The 16126-nt window shown below is 42.6% G+C and overlaps 1 protein-coding gene across 1 annotated transcript in view; it reads left to right on the top strand.

Annotated features, from left to right (window-relative positions):
• Positions 1–16126, top strand: part of LOC145396706 (uncharacterized) — a 116277-nt gene that overhangs the window by 94375 nt on the left and 5776 nt on the right. The window contains exons 4-5 of the mRNA XM_080269992.1: positions 10713–10976; positions 13128–13303. Coding sequence (XP_080126118.1) covers positions 10713–10976; positions 13128–13303 — 440 coding nt within the window. The remainder of the gene's footprint in view (positions 1–10712; positions 10977–13127; positions 13304–16126) is intronic.

The following is a 16126-nucleotide window of genomic DNA, read 5'->3' as shown; positions in this document are numbered from 1 at the left end:
TTTCGTGTTTTTAGATTGGTACAGAACGGGTTTATTTTCCTCCGTATTCAGGGGGTTAAGAATTAATTTTGTTTCTTTTACAGAGACATATAGCTAAGGAAAATCGTCTGACCGTAGCAGGAATGAAAAAGTCTTAATTTTGAAAGCATTAAACTCTTTCATTCTAGCGACTCGTTTCTAGCTTGCCCTTGTAACCACCCGACGATTTTATTCAGCTGTAGTTTGATTTTTAACTGTCCTAGCATGTATGTAAGATGGACGGTGGGTATTAGTGCCAAAGTGGTGACATGGGAAAGGGTATGGCATGTCAGAACTGCTAGGCCTTTGGGAGCGGAGTGTAATATATAGGAGGAAATGTAGTGGTAATAGTCCTGTGTAATAGTAATGATGAAGTGTGGCGGAGTGTTTGTATGAGAGAGAGAGAGAGAGAGAGAGAGAGAGAGAGAGAGAGAGAGAGAGAGAGAGAGAGAGAGAGAGTATAAAATGGCGGTAACATTCACTTTAAAATGGCATAGATATTTTATTCGTATATATTCTACTGTATTTCTTGTATTTAAGTGGCTGAATACAATATTATGGCTCTACTTCCTTTCCATAGCACTTCTTCGTGACTAGCATCATGTAGTATGTCTCTTGTAATTGTCTTTTAAGACGAAGATATCAATTTTACGCCAACTTTTATTGAACGTAGTATAGCAAGTGTGGTAGTAATAAAGGGTTGTGGTTGAGAGAGTAGTGGTAGTTAACGTGATGTACAGAGAACACTTTTCCCCTTAAGTGGCACTGTCATGAGACACTTATTTGGCACTTATTCTCAGCAGGTCTTTGGCACTCAGCACGAATGTTTTAGAATCTTGTCTGGCACTGATATGTTTCACTGCCAGGGGGTCTAAATATCACTGCCAATGAGATATAAATTTTAGTGCCAGTGAGTGCGTAGTGAGTTGTTCATGACGATTGGCACTGTAACCTCTTCTGCCTGAGGACGCCTTGTTCATTTTATTCTTGTTCCACCCAGACGATTTTACGTAGAAATTCGGTGTCCCTTATGAGGTAAGAATGAGTCTCCCTGGTTACTAGTTAAACTGACCCTCCAACCAGACTACACTCAATCTTAACGGAGCCGAAATCCCGTTTATATGTCACTGATAATAGAATGATGGATGGAATAACATACAAGGTTAAGGTGTAGCAGGCAAAATAAATCACCAAGAGAAAGGTGTAAAGAAGCCTCCTAAGCCATACAGAAAGGGGGTCCAGCAGTTTTTAGGGCCGTAAACATAAACAGGATCGTGTTTATGTTTACGCGACACCTGTGAGCACCTGGATTGGACGAGGCGATGTTTACAGTTCTTTCTGTCTCTCTCTCTTCCCATTCAGTCCGATGGTGACTTATTTATTTTGCTGTCTAATTTATTTTTTTATACATATTTTCTATTCTCTTGACAATATTAACGTCATAGAAGATTTTTCGAGAGGGGTGTGATATATCCTTCATTAACGCCTTAAAAAAGATCTGTACATCCTACCTGATGTGAATATAATTGTCTGGGAGTAGCCTTATTGAGATGGAAAATGCGTCAGTAGAGGAAATATATTAAAACGTATAGAGCAGGAGAGAGGGGGGGTAGCCCATTTTTTGACGGCCATTTGTGAAGTCTTTGATTATTTGATGTCACCAGCCTGCATCCCACTAAATAGTGCGGGTAGCAACACTACTGGGGGGACAAACACACGGCAATTATTTTTCACGTGCTTTAGAAATTATCGTCAAAAATAAGAAGCTGGTCAGTCGCTCCTCAATTATGTTTTATGTTTTAACAATACGGTCGTAAAGGCTGCAGACCTGGTAAGAGAGAGAGAGAGAGAGAGAGAGAGAGAGAGAGAGAGAGAGAGAGAGAGAGAGAGAGAGAGAGAGAGAGAGACTGACCTTAAGCCGGGGTCACTCTGTCACATACAAGTACATAGAAACTGGCACCAATCCACTTAACACTGCCTCATGACCACACCACACCACACCACACCACACCACACCACAAGTTAGTATAGCTAGTAGTTTGTTGGCGAAAATATATTACAAATTATTTTAATTATACACAGACATACTTTAAGCACTCTGTACATATTGCTAGGAAGTGATGTCACAAGAACCATCCATTTTCAGGAATTAAAAGTATTAAATTTTGGTTCTTAATTCGTCAGAGGACAAGGATGAAGTGGTTCTTATTGAGCCAAGGATGATGTATTAGGTAATGATGATAATACGTCAGAGGGCAAGTCGTTGTGAGTATTGATCCCCTGATGAGGTGGGCTACATTGTATTGTGCTCATGAATACACAGCTACACGTGCACCAAGGTATTTTCTGAAGTAACCTGCCAGTAACCTTCAGTGCTGGCCTTGCTTGTGAATGATGTAGGCTGCAGTGGTAATGTGGACCTGTATGCACATCACATGCACATGAGATATTTCGTAAAACATGTGAGCCAATATGAGTGTGGAAGTGTATGCAGGTGTGTGTATAATGTACATTATTATTAATATATGTGTATTCAAGCATGTGCACGGGGGTATTTACATCGCGCAGGTGTGGCAACCATGTGTGCTTAATTGAGGACTTAGGTGTCTGTGAAAAATAATATACAATGAACACTAGTATGATTCAGCATGTATACACCGGTACGAATGTCGATTGGATGATGGATGGGTGGATGGATGTATAGCCACTATGTGTGTTTCCAGGCACCTTATTAAGTAATGTCAAGTTCACTGAAAATGGATGAACTTGTGACATCACTTCCTAGCATGATTATACATACAGAAAAAAAAAAACAGAACTCTTACCGTAATATATACAGAGTGCTTAAAGTATGTCTGTGTATAATTAAAATAATTTGTAACATTTTCGCCAACAAACTACTAGCTATACTAACTTCTGGTGTGGTGTGGTGTGGTGCGGTGTGGTGTGGTGTGGTGTGGTGTGATGTGGTGTGGTCATGAGGCGGTGTTACGTGGATTGGTGCCAGTTTTTGTGTACTTGTATGTGCCAGAATGACCCCGGCTTAAGGTCAGTCTCTCTCTCTCTCTCTCTCTCTCTCAAAAAATATATCACAGGCATTGTCTTCTTTGTAACAAACAGCCCCGAAAGGACCAATATATATGTTTGTATTCCTTTGTACTCCTTTTCTCTTCCCCTCTCCTCTCCTCCCCTCCCCTCCCCTCTCCATCGCCTCCCCTTCCTTTTCCTCCTGTCCTCTCCTCTCTCTCCTCCTCTTCTCTCACCTACTCAGCCCTGCCCTCCCCTGCCATGTCCTCTTTACCCCCTGCCGTCATCTCCCCATCCTCTTTTTTCTCCTCCTCTCCCCTCCCCTCCCCTCCCCTTTCTTCCTCCGTCTGTCTGCAGTTGATTCAGCGCCGCTTACGTAACTGAGGTAAACTTAGACCGATTTAGGGAAGCAGGGGCAGGAGGGGGAAGGGGAGGGGAGGGAAGGGGAGGAGAAGGTAAAGGAGGGGAGGGGATGGGAGGGGAAGGTAAAGGAGGGGAGGAGAAGGTAAAGGAGGGGAGGGGATGGGAGGGGAGGATAAGTGAGAGGAGGAAAAGGGGGAGGAAAGACGAGGCGCATAAAAGAACAGGTATGGGAGGGGGAAAGGAAGGGTGAAGGGGAGGGGAAGGGAAGTGATGTGAGGAGAAGCGGGAGGAACAGAGGTAAAGGGATAGAAAAAAAACAAATGGGAAAGGGAGGCTGAGTTCAAAGGGGAAGGAAGGATGAGGGGAATGTAGTGAAGAGGAAAGATAGGAGGGAAAAGGGAAGGGAAAGGAGGAAAAGAGAAATGTAGGGATAAGTTGGAGGAGGATAATGGGAAGAAGAATCAAGGGGGAAGGAAAGAAATGGATCAAGAGACGAGAGGGAAAAGAGGTGAAGAAAGGATGGAGAGAACACAGAGAAGAGAGAAAGGGAAATGAAAGAAAAGGAACAGGAGACATGCCGGGGAAGAGAGAAGGGGAGAGATAGAAGAAAGCGAGTGAGGGAGGAAGAAGTGGATATTTATAAAGAGCAGGGAGAAGGAGGGGGGACAGGGAGAAGAAAAAAGAGAAGAGGAAGGGAGTGGGAGACGGGGGGGGGGAGGGGAGGGGGAAAATGGAGAGAGGAAGGAGGGGGAAGGTAGGGAAGGGATAATATGGAGGCGAATTATTACTTAGACTCCCATGACTCAGCCGAAGAAAATCGTCTATTGTCAGCTTAAATCCTGCTGTAGAGTTGTCGCGACCGTGAGAGTGTTAATGATACTATTATTATCACTGTGGCTCCTATAGCTCACTCTTAAATAAATGGTCTGGCTTTACCTAGAATAAGAACAGTAATGTGACTATGAAGGGAGGAGAGGGGAGGGAAGGGGAAGGAAGGGGAGAGGAAGGAAGGGAAGGGATGAGAGGGAGAGACTGGGAGTGAAGGAAATAGCATGAGTGAGGAGAGGAAGGGAGAGAAAGAAGAAAGATATATTTAGAGAGAGAGAGAGAGAGAGAGAGAGAGAGAGAGAGAGAGAGAGAGAGAGAGAGAGAGGTATGGGAAGGGAAATTCTTTAGACAGGAAAGAGTCGATGTTGTAGAAGACTGATAGATAGAATGCTAGCGGCGATGATAGATTTGATAATAGATAGTCTGGTAGATAGAGAATTGTGATAGATAGATAGTTGAGATATTTAAAGAGGTGGTTCTGATGACACTGATAGATTTGGTGGGTGATAAGTACAGAATAGCTTAACAGATACATAGGAAAATACATAGATATTATAAATAGATATATAGATGGATAGATAAATACGTAGAGAGATTAGCAGATACAATAGGTAGATAGATACATAGGGAAATAGATAAATGCATAGGTGAATATAAAGGGAGAAAGATCGATAGATATGAGTACTGATAGATAGATATGGAGGTAGGTAACTGAAAGTTTATAAATATACCTAATTACTTAACACTGCATATTGATATTGACAGAGAGAGAGAGAGAGAGAGAGAGAGAGAGAGAGAGAGAGAGAGAGAGAGAGAGAGAGAGAGAGAGAGAGAGAGAGAGAGAGGCGCCGGAATGTAACCCGGATACACGGACCAGTTGGCTGTGTATGTATACTTTACGTTTGTGTGTGTGTGTGTGTGTGTGTGTAATAACTAGGAGGTTGAGAGAGCTTTTGGTGTAACGTCCGAGAGAGAGAGAGAGGGTGGTAACAGTGTGATAGAGTGTCAGTCACTTGGCAACACTGTTTATCTCTAGTCTCCCCTCTTGTTTCTATGGTGTGTGTGTGTGTGTGTGTGTGTGTGTGTGTGTGTGTGTGTGTGTGTGTGAGTGAGGGGAGTGGCGGTGTCGAGTGTCATGTGTGTGTGTGGGTGTGGGTGTGGGTGGGTGCGTACAGATGAACCGAGTCTGGTGTAGGCGTACAGAAACACACACACACACACACACACACACACACACACACACACACACACACACACACACACACACACAACCGGTTACATCTAGTATAAGACAAAGAAATGGGATGAGGGGAATTAAGAACGATGTCGAGAGAGAGAGAGAGAGAGAGAGAGAGAGAGAGAGAGAGAGAGAGAGAGAGAGAGAGAGAGAGCACAAACGCTTTACTGTACATATACAACCGGTTATATCTGGTATGACGGAGAGGGAGGGCACGAGAGAGAGAGAGAGAGAGAGAGAGAGAGAGAGAGAGAGAGAGAGTCAAGAATGTAAGCCTTTAAGCTCAACGACAAGCAGCAAAGAAATGATCAGAAAAAAAAAATGGAATGTGTAACTGGAATGAGTGGAGTAAATAGCATTAGAATGGAGTGGCTAATCGTAATGAATAATTGTTAAACGACAGGAATGAGTACCAATGAGTAGTAGTAGTAGTAGTAGTAGTAGATCTAATTCTTGTTTCAGTACTCCTTGGGTATGGTAATGCTTCTGACATTATGCTAACATCTGGCCAACTTGCGCCATTTTGTATCCAGTTTAACGTACCCCACAAACTCCAATGAAGGTTAATTACACGACTGAAGATTAGATTAGACGCCTGGATTAATTACGCCCTAATCTTGCTTTGTCAGTCTAAAAAAATGCCCAAATATTTGTCCTAATCGCTCCAGACGTAAGGTTAAATGTATCCAAGATGGCGACGTTGTCCTCTTATTTACGAGTACCGGTTCTGCTGGTATTAGCCCGGAAGGTCACATGTTTCTTGGATGTCATGGGTGTGAAAGTGAGGGTGTGGCGTTAGGGTGTGGGTGTGGTGGTGTGAGGGTGTGGGTATGAGTGTGGTGTTAAGGTGTGGGTGTGGTGGTGATGTGCGGGTGTGGGTGTGGTGGTTGAGGTTGTGGGTGTGGTGGTGTAAGGGTGTGGGTATGGTGGTGTGAGGGTGTGGGTATGGTGGTGTGAGGGTGTGGGTATGGTGGTGTGAGGCTGTAGGTGTGGTGGTGTAAGGGTGTGGGTGTGGTGGTGGGGTGTGGGTGTGACAATTGACGGTAAGAATGTGTGTGTAAGGATGCAGGAGAATAAAGGTTACATACATGAGAGTGAAGTTGGCCGCAGGGTAAGGGTAAGAACAAGGATCTTTGTTTATGCAGAAAATACAAAAAGAAAGAAATGATGGCTGGGAACATGTAAAACGCTAGGTGGTAACCATATAACCAAACCATACGTGCTCCCTACGTGTCAACAAGTGGGTTGGTGGAGGGTTGGTGCCCCTCCCTGTAAAACAACTAACTCAGTGTCAAATGGCCACCCTTTGCGGGATTGTGGTGTCTGGCAATAGATAGATAGATAGATAGGTAGAACATGTAAACCTGTCCTTAACAAAAGAACTATAATCAAGATCAGTTCATATCGAGATGTCTGGACATACAACATTTAAAACAGTGGATATCATAGGCAGGGGGAAATACAGATTGAAGGCAATTCCTGAGTTAGTCTTGCATCAGAGATTTCGGAAAGAGGGGTGGGAATGTGTTCATAGGCGATTGCTGCTTACTCGCCGTAATGGGTAACGATGCCAGCAGAAATATCAGAGGAGCAGTGACCAATGAAATAACAACAGCAGGAGAGATACAACAGGGCGAGGAGTGCGAGACGAGCAGGGTTGTGGGAAAAATCCGATTTTTATGAAAGCTTAAAAAGTTATATATTGATAAATTAATTTTTCCCCATTAAAACCAGATGATACACCAGGGAAATTTATCCCGCTGATATTCTCCCCAAGGTGATATGGCTCTAGGATGATTTGCAAACTAGTAGTTAAGGGGCGTATTGCAGCGAAAGCCCCCGTGTAAACTAGTTCTACTGTGTGAAGGCGTTCTTCCAGCACTAGTGAGATAATAACGATGAACAGTGAAGTTAAAAAAAAGAGATAAAACGAAAATAAAACTCAGTTATAATTGAACGAATAATGACGAACAGATTCAGCCAGTAATTATACCCAGCTGACATTCCTCACTGTCAGACTCGGGAGCAGGTGCAGTACATTATGTGGCATGTTGAAAGAGGCAAGTACAACTCCTTAGAAAAATGTCACTACTTTGGTTACCTATGTGTTGTTAGTTGATTGTTAGATAATAAATGATTACTAAATGCAAGATGGTGCGAAATTTCTTTATTAATTATAATTTTGACTGTATTTGGAGCATTTTTTTTATTATAAATTAGAAAATGAATAAAATCTTTCATTGTAATCAAGCCAGCCCAGAAGTGAAGGAAGGTAGTAAAAGGGTGTGAGGGTGAGGCAGTAGTTATAAAAAAATGCTAGAATAATGGAAAATTAATAAAGGGATAAGGATGAGAATAGAGGTTAGGTCAGGATAAGGGTCGTGTGTGTGTGTGTGTGTGTGTGTGTGTGTGAGAGAGAGAGAGAGAGAGAGAGAGAGAGAGAGAGAGGGGGGGGTGACCCAGTTCCCTCTTCATAATCGCATTTCAGGTCGCATAAAGGGTGAGGTGGCACTTAAAGGAACTTACGACTCTCTCTCTCTCTCTCTCTCTCTCTCTCTCTCTCTGCAGTGTCTGAAGTCGTTTGGAGAGAGCAAAATCAAAATACAAATTACGTCATCGCACTGAAGAGGTTAATACGAGAACTTTCGAACCATACACCTTGACAAGGAATATATTAATGTTCTCTCTCCAATGGACCCATATGGCAAGGTTCCGACGAGAAAAAATTATCCCATCATTATTATTATTATTATTATTATTATTATCATTATCAGTAGTAATAGTAGTAGTCGTAGTGGTGGTAGCATTAGTAGTATGGCAATAAATGACTAAAATTATAACTTATTTAAAGTATCTGAGTCGGCAATACCTTTTTCCGTTCCTGTATAATTTCTTTCATATATTTTGGTTCTGAAAAAGTGTTTTACTGTATGTTTCTGTGCCGTCGAGGGGGAGGGGGAGAGTTTGGATAGTCAGAAATGAATTAAAAGCGTATATATTTTTTTTTTATGCCAAAATACAACCTAAAAACCGTGAAGTGTGTGTAGTCTGTGTATACAAGAAACTCGGTGTCATCCGAAACGGGAAAATGAATTTTTTAGAGAGATAAATGCATCCCTTATCAATGGCGAGTTTATATGCCATGTGAAAGAAAGTTAATTAATTCTTGTCAGTTCATAAAGAGAGGGAGGAAAATTCTCTCTCTCTCTCTCTCTCTCTCTCTCTCTCTCTCTCTCTCTCACCAGTTAAAATTTAGTAATCCTTGCTTACCTTCCATATATTATTACATGAAAATAGTTATAAAAAGATACAGACAGATAGACAGATGGATAGAAAAATAGATAAACAGATACAGAGAGAGAGAGAGAGAGAGAGAGAGAAACCATACCGAGCCATTCCCTTTAGTGAGGAGTGTGCTTGTTTGAACTGAGTTGGTGTATTTTAGAAAGTTTTTGCACGGGAGAGAGAGAGAGAGAGAGAGAGAGAGAGAGAGAGAGAGAGAGAGAGAGAGAGACAGACAGACAGACAGACACAGAGACATGGAAAAAAGAAAAACGAGAGAGGGAAGGGGGGAGAGAGGTAAAAAGAGCGAGCAAAGAACAAACAAGGTGGGAGAGAGAGAGAGAGAGAGAGAGAGAGAGAGAGGAGGTCCTTTTGCTTATATACAGGTGTGCTTATTTGCTCAGCCTCCCTAGTGTTCAGAATTCCTGGAGAGAGAGAGAGAGAGAGAGAGAGAGAGAGAGAGAGAGAGAGAGAGGGGGGGCGTGATTAGTACATAGTAGTACACAGGGATTACAGGTAACAGGAAGCCTGTTGTGGGGATGGGGGAGTAATTTGAATGGTAGGAAGGAAATGGTATTAGACAATGAGAGTAGAAAAAAAAAAAATCGGTTGGGGTAAAGAAAGAGGTAGAGAAACGAGAGAAAGGGAAGGAAGGAAGAATTAAGAAAGAGAATATGGAGACAGAGAGGAAGGAGGGAATGGGGAAAATGGAATCAGGATGGTGGGGGAGGGAATGAAGGAGGAGTGGGGGCAGAAAAAATGGAGGAAAAGGAGGAGGAGGAGGAAAAGGAGGAGGAGGAGGAGGAAAAGGAGGAGGAGGAGGAGGAGGAGGAGTTGATAGAATGAAATGTACTAACAAGTTTGATACAGGATTCATTGGTGATGCAGATGCTAATCCTAATTACATATTTTGCCCGTTTACATAGTCACAGTCATTGGAAAGGTTAGCTGTTCAAGACCCATCCCATCCTCCTAAGCTTTTGTTGCATCATCGCCCTCCATAAAGGAGACTGTATGAAAGTCAGAGCTTACATCAAATGCTAATAAAACCATAGTTAGGCCTAATACGAGATCTATAGCAGTGGCTTAGGTAGCCCTAAAACTGTTTTCTGTATCACTGTGTGAGGTGAGAACAACAACTGCCCAACACCACGCAGTGTCACAGCAGCATCTTTCCTCCTCCACCCAACACTACACTTCATAAAAACAAACACATGGCCACTATAACCATCCGGCAGCATCTTTCCTCCTCCACCCAACATCACACTTCATAAAGACAAACACAGAGCCATCATAACCATCCCAAACCTTCAACCAATCAGCATCCTTCATGAACCACCACCAGACATCCACCCCTCCGAAACTACCTTATCCAGGGAGACACGGTACCCAGTTACTGCTATGCTGTCATCACCCTCACCTGCAACAGTACCAGCTCAAAATACAACTCAATCAACTACAGTATGCACACACTGTAGTGCAGACCCCCGCACACTAACTTCATGCATGACACTATCTTCAACATTTCCTCAGTAGAAAACTTAAAGGAGTGACTGGTTGAAGTTGCAAGTTTCCTGCAGTCAAGTGAGTTCATGTCCAGAAGAGCTTGAAGCCTACTGTAGTGATAACTTCAGGTGACTCTACAAATGGTTTCTTGTAAAGGAAACCATTCACTGTGATGGACGGCAACTATATAACCTAGTGAATGCCTGGTGGTCTAGTGAATTGAAGTGCTGCAACTGAATATGACCCATAAGGAACTAGAGTGGGTGCACTGTACATTCTGAGAAATGGTTGAGGTTTACCACACCACCCAGGAGCAAGCAAATGTCTGGACTGAGTAGCTTAGCCCCCTGTTCCGAATTGAGCACCAAAGGACCGGATGATAAATAGGCAAATGAGCAAGGTATTTTCCTGCTATGCCCCAGTCTCTGATGTTGACCCATTCTGCCAGCAGGTGGAGTCAGCCAAACGCAGCATCTCACCGAACTCGAGTCCTCACCACTCACAGCCTCGTCCTCATCCTCATCCACCGTCCGCACATCATCATCATCATCATCTTCCTCAAGAACAGCAGAAACAGCCGGAACGAATGAATCAGGAGTGGTAATAGGGGAATCTGGAGCACTGGTAGGAGGTGGCACAGGGAGAAGATCATCTGTGTCAGCAGGAGGTTCAGCGGGTAAATTGGGAACAGCAGCAGGAGGAACAACGATATCAGGTTCTGTATTTACAGACTTTATTGAGATTCACTCTCTCTCAGCAATACTGTCTGCATTACTGGAGAGGGACACCTTCATATGGTAGCATCAATATAACCATGTATTTCCACGGACTGGCATTACAAACATCCCTCAACTCCCCTCCTATCCCTTGAAAGGAGGATGTGAACTGCAAAAGTACAGCTCTAGCTTGCAGTCCTCCTGGTTCACGTTTTAGATGAACTTGGGCTACAGTGTTGCTGCTGCAGTATGCAACCATAGATAAATTATTCACAATAACCAGAGATCATTTTCTTCAGCAGGGAGAAGCCACATGTAGTAAGAGGGCTAAAAATCAGTCTCTAAATTCCTTTCACCTTGCTGAGTTGATCTTTAGCTTAAGTGTTTTATTATGAGTATCACCAGATGATTTTATTCAGCTCATAGAAATCCACAGCAGCCAAAGAATTAAGTTGTATACAAGAACGTCAGGTTCTCTGTTTTCCGGCTCATTTCAGCTTAATCCATTCAGTGCAATGACACATTCTTATTAATTTTCTGACTATCCCTGTCTTACTAGCTTCATCCATAAGTTAGGCTCCACAAGTACAGTATGATAAAGCTGGTTTAGTTTCACCCAAAAGAAGACAACTATTGTACCTCTCCAACTCGAATACTGAGTTGCCACAGGAGATGGGTTGTAAAATATTTTGCTACCTATGAAAGGAATGTTGAGGAAATGATTTATGGATGAAGTACAGCAGACCCTTGCTATAACGACTAATTGGGGGAAAGCCAGGCCCATTAAAGCCGATAGTCTGTTATATCCAAGGGTCCCCTCCTGAGGTGGGATTTCAAGCCCTTGTTTGAAAATAAATGAGTACAATAGCATATTCTAGTACTGAAAATGTAAACTACAATAGCATATTCTAGTACTGAAAATGTAAACTATACCCATTTTACACTAACTTGGCTCATAATTTTGCCCTTTTCTAGTTATTTCACATCCATGTCATAGCACTTCATGATTAGTACAGTATTACTACTGTATAGTCTGTTATTACAACTCAGCAGTCACGAGAGGCAGAGGGCAATTTCAGGCCTGGCTAAAATAAAAAGGGTCAGAATCACATGTACTGTGACTCATTGCACGCCATTTATCGGACACTGTCTGTTACAGCCGTTGAATTTCAGTGGACTTTATGGCACGTTATATCTGGTATCTGCTATACCAGGGTCCATTGTAGTGATATTCAACTGTATTATCTTATTCTGCATTCAAATACATTAAACTCTCAGTTATCCGTCAGCGGAATATCCAGCCCAACGCAATATCTGGCACAGCTATCTTGGCTCAGTTAAAGCAATATCAGGCTAAATTATGCAACATCTGGCACCGGCAATCCAGTGCAATATCCAGCACTGAGCTGTCTCAATTGGCTCACAAGTGGCAGCCCACCAGCACCAGGGAAAATCTCGAAACTCGGGAGCCATTGAAAACACTCGCTACCTGCCAGCCAATCAGAATCCATAGTGGGCGTGGCTTATCTGGCATGCCAAGAATACTGTCGCATTCTCATTCTCACCTGTGGATGTCATAGAATGTGCTCCACTCCTCTGACCATGTGGTTGCAAAACCCTGGTGCTTTAACCAACTCTGTGGCATCCTCTGTTTGAGCTGCTGTACTGTATTGTATTGCAAAGCTAATTGCCTGTTAATGCTCATGTCCTACTGCTCTATTGTGATTGTTAAACTACCCATGCTGTACTGTGTACTGTATTGTTTACAAGTGCTAACCTCACAGTGGTGTTTCTCTCCATCGATGCCAACACTTGGTGAGTAAATACAATAGTACACTATGTACTGCACTGTATTATTGTACTGTATCATTACTGTTTTGTTTTCATATGCTTAGTTTTCATTATTTACTCAGGTAAAGTTTTTCGGATAGAGGGTTGAGACAGATAGAATCACAGTACTGTACTGTATCCAGCACAGAGCTGAATGTTGAGCCAGATATGCAATATCCAGCTTTTTTGTGTTATTCAGCGTAGGGCTTGGCTGAACTACAACGGATAATTGAGAGTTTACTGTAGCTGATAATAAGCTGAGAGGGGAAGGAAATCTCTCTCAAGTATGATCAAACTAACATGATAATAACCCTTCCCAGGATCATCGTCGGGGAAAACGGCAGTCAACTCATCACAGTCCCGCGTTGTGGTGGTGCAGGGGACGGGATCAGCACCACAGCCTAGGACTGTCACCAAAAAGACAACTGTCATCAAGAAGAGCAGTGTCACTTCCTCAACATCACTGGCTATCAATGCACTCAAGGGCAGAGTCAAGGTACCTGGCAGAGTTTGGGTTATATTAGGTTAAGATGAAAATTGGCCAAGTTAGGATAGCTTAACTGACCAAAATGATGGTCGTGCCCAAGAAAAACATCACCACCTCACCACTGGCAATCAGCTATACTCAAAAGTTGGATCAGGGTACAGGTCTGGTTAGGTTAGGTTACATTGGATTAGGTATTCACATTCCAAGATACTGTCCATCTGTCTATTGACAGATACCTCAATTCCATAATGGGTGGTCACAAACAAATCACCTCCATGTCACCCTGTCCAGTGCCACTTCACTGCCTTGTTCCCAGCTCACACCCCCCTCTCTCATATACCTCTCCACTCCATCCCTCAACCTCATCTGGCCTCCCACCCCTCTCCCCCCTCCATCTCACTCGCATACACTCTCCTCGTTAATCTCTCACTCTCCATCCTCTCCACATGGCCAAGTTACTGCACAGTAAAAGTTCTGTAATCCGAATGGCAGGGGACTGAGGGTCTTTTGGACCATTGTGTTTTTCGGTCTATTGGGAGGGACCTCTGAAAACATTAAAAATATTTCTAATGATTATTAAATAAACACTTAAAATGATGTGGGTTACTGTTTTACTCGCTGGAAGTGTAGCTGAATAGTTGTAGGCAGATACATCCAAGTCCAAAAACAGGTCCATGTCAGATAAATCCATAGAAAAAGTCCAGATAAAGCCCAGAGAAAAAATCCACTTGATTCACGTAGTCTTCACTCAGTTTGCTCAGCAGTAACTTACTGTAATTCCCTTAATTTTCACTCAATACACTTAAAATAATTACTGCACTTAAAATTATCTGCTACCACAAATAATTCAGAGTACTGGGATATTCCAATGATTGGAGGTTGGATTAAAGGACTTTTACTGTATTTCCCTCAAGATGATTCCATCCCTCCCCACCAGCCAAAATATATCCTGGGTCATCTTTTCATTTAATCTCACCTTCCATCACATTTTAATCTAACCTGCCTTTCATCTCAGTCCACAACCAGTATACTGTAATCTATTCCTCAACTTTATCTTCTCTCATTTGTAGACCTTTATTCCATCTCATTCCACCATTCAGGATAGTTTCACAAACATGCCAACATTCCCTCCCATTCAGTCTTTCAACATATACTGTATTCCTCAACACTGTCCTGGCTCATCTTTAATTTCATTCCATTCCACCTTTAATCATATTTTAAATTAACCTTCATTCCATCTCTCTCCATCTCCCAGCATACTCTCATTAGCCTCATCTGCAAATCTTCATTCCATGCTATTTCTCCTCATCCTGAAGCACCATCACGGCCACAATAACTCCATTACTCTCCCGCTACCCTGAGCTCAGCTTGCCTGGTGCAGTGGGGCGTGAGGGGATATTAGTCTGCTTGGTTGGTGTGGCTATGGTGAGGCTGTTAGTGTGTGTGTGTGTGTGTGTGTGTGTGTGTGTGTGTGTGTGTGTGTGTGTGTGTGTGTGTGTGTGTGTGTGTGTGTGTGTGTTCTTACCTAATTGTATCTTTACAGGAATGAGTCAAGCTCGTACTGTCCCGTGTCTTAAACCATATGTATCGTACATATCCTTAATTTTGTGAATTGTTTTGGCACACACTATTTCATTCGGTAGTGCATTCCACTGATCAGTTGCTCTGTTTGGGAAACTGAATTTCCTTATGTCTTTATCACCTCTCTTCTTATGCAGTTTTTTGCAGTGTCCTCTTGCTGATGCTTCCCCATATGTTAAGTAATCATTTATGTCTATTTTCTCCTTCCCTTATATGCATTTATATAGCATTATCATGTCACCTCTTTTCCTTCTCTCCTGTAGTGTTGGTAGATTCAGTTTATTTAGTCTTTCTTCGTAGCTTAGATCCCTTAAGCTTGGTATCCATCTTGTACCGGCCCTTTGAACTTTTTCAATCTTGTCTATGTGTTTCTTGAGATGAGGACTCCAGACTACTGATGCATACTCCAGGGTTGGTCTGATGAATGATGTTATTATCCTTCTTAGCATGTCTTCATTTATGTATGTGAATGCTATTCTCATATTTGCAAGCAGTGTATACATGTTCCGTACCTTCTCACTGATGTGGTCAGCCAGAGATAGTCTGTTACTAATAATCACACCTAGGTCCTTCTCTCTTTCTGATTTGTGTAGGGTTTTATTTCCTAGCGTATAATCCCAATCAGGTCTTTTTCCACTTTTACCAAACTTGATTACATGACACTTGTCCACATTGAATTCCATTTGCCAGGTATTACTCCATTCATGAAGTTTATTTAATTCTTATTGTAGCTCTTTACAAGAGTCTGTGTTAGTAATTCTCCTTTGTATTTTTGCATCATCTGCAAACATATTTAGATAGCTTTCATTTCCAGTGTTACTGTTTGTATCATTTATAAACACTAAAAACATGATTGGTGCCAGCACTGAACCCTGTGGTACTCCACTAGTCACTTCTTTCCATGATGAGTAGTTTCCCCTTAGTACTGTTTTCATTTCTCCTTTTATGAGAAAATCTTGCATCCAACAAAACAGTTTGCCTCAAATTCCTCCTCGATGGTACAGTTTCCATAAAAGTCTTTGGTGTGGTACTGTGTCAAATGCTTTCTTGAAATGCGTGCGTGCGTGCATGTGTGTGCTGCCACCGCCACCGCCGCTTCTGCTGCTGCTGCTGCTGCTGCTGCTGCTGTTGTTGTTTGCAGCTGTCGGTGTAGATGTGTGTGAGGGAAGGTGGTATGGGTGTATTGTGTGTCCATGCAGGTGTGTGTGATTTGTGTGTAGATGTAGATGTGGGTATTTGTTGTATGGGGAT

Source organism: Coenobita brevimanus, chromosome 39 (genome assembly GCF_032717465.1).
Source record: "Coenobita brevimanus isolate Jiangsu-jjx chromosome 39, ASM3271746v2, whole genome shotgun sequence".
NCBI lineage: Eukaryota > Metazoa > Arthropoda > Malacostraca > Decapoda > Coenobitidae > Coenobita > Coenobita brevimanus.
Note: the sequence above shows the minus strand (reverse complement) of the source record. Positions and strands in the feature narration are given on the sequence as shown.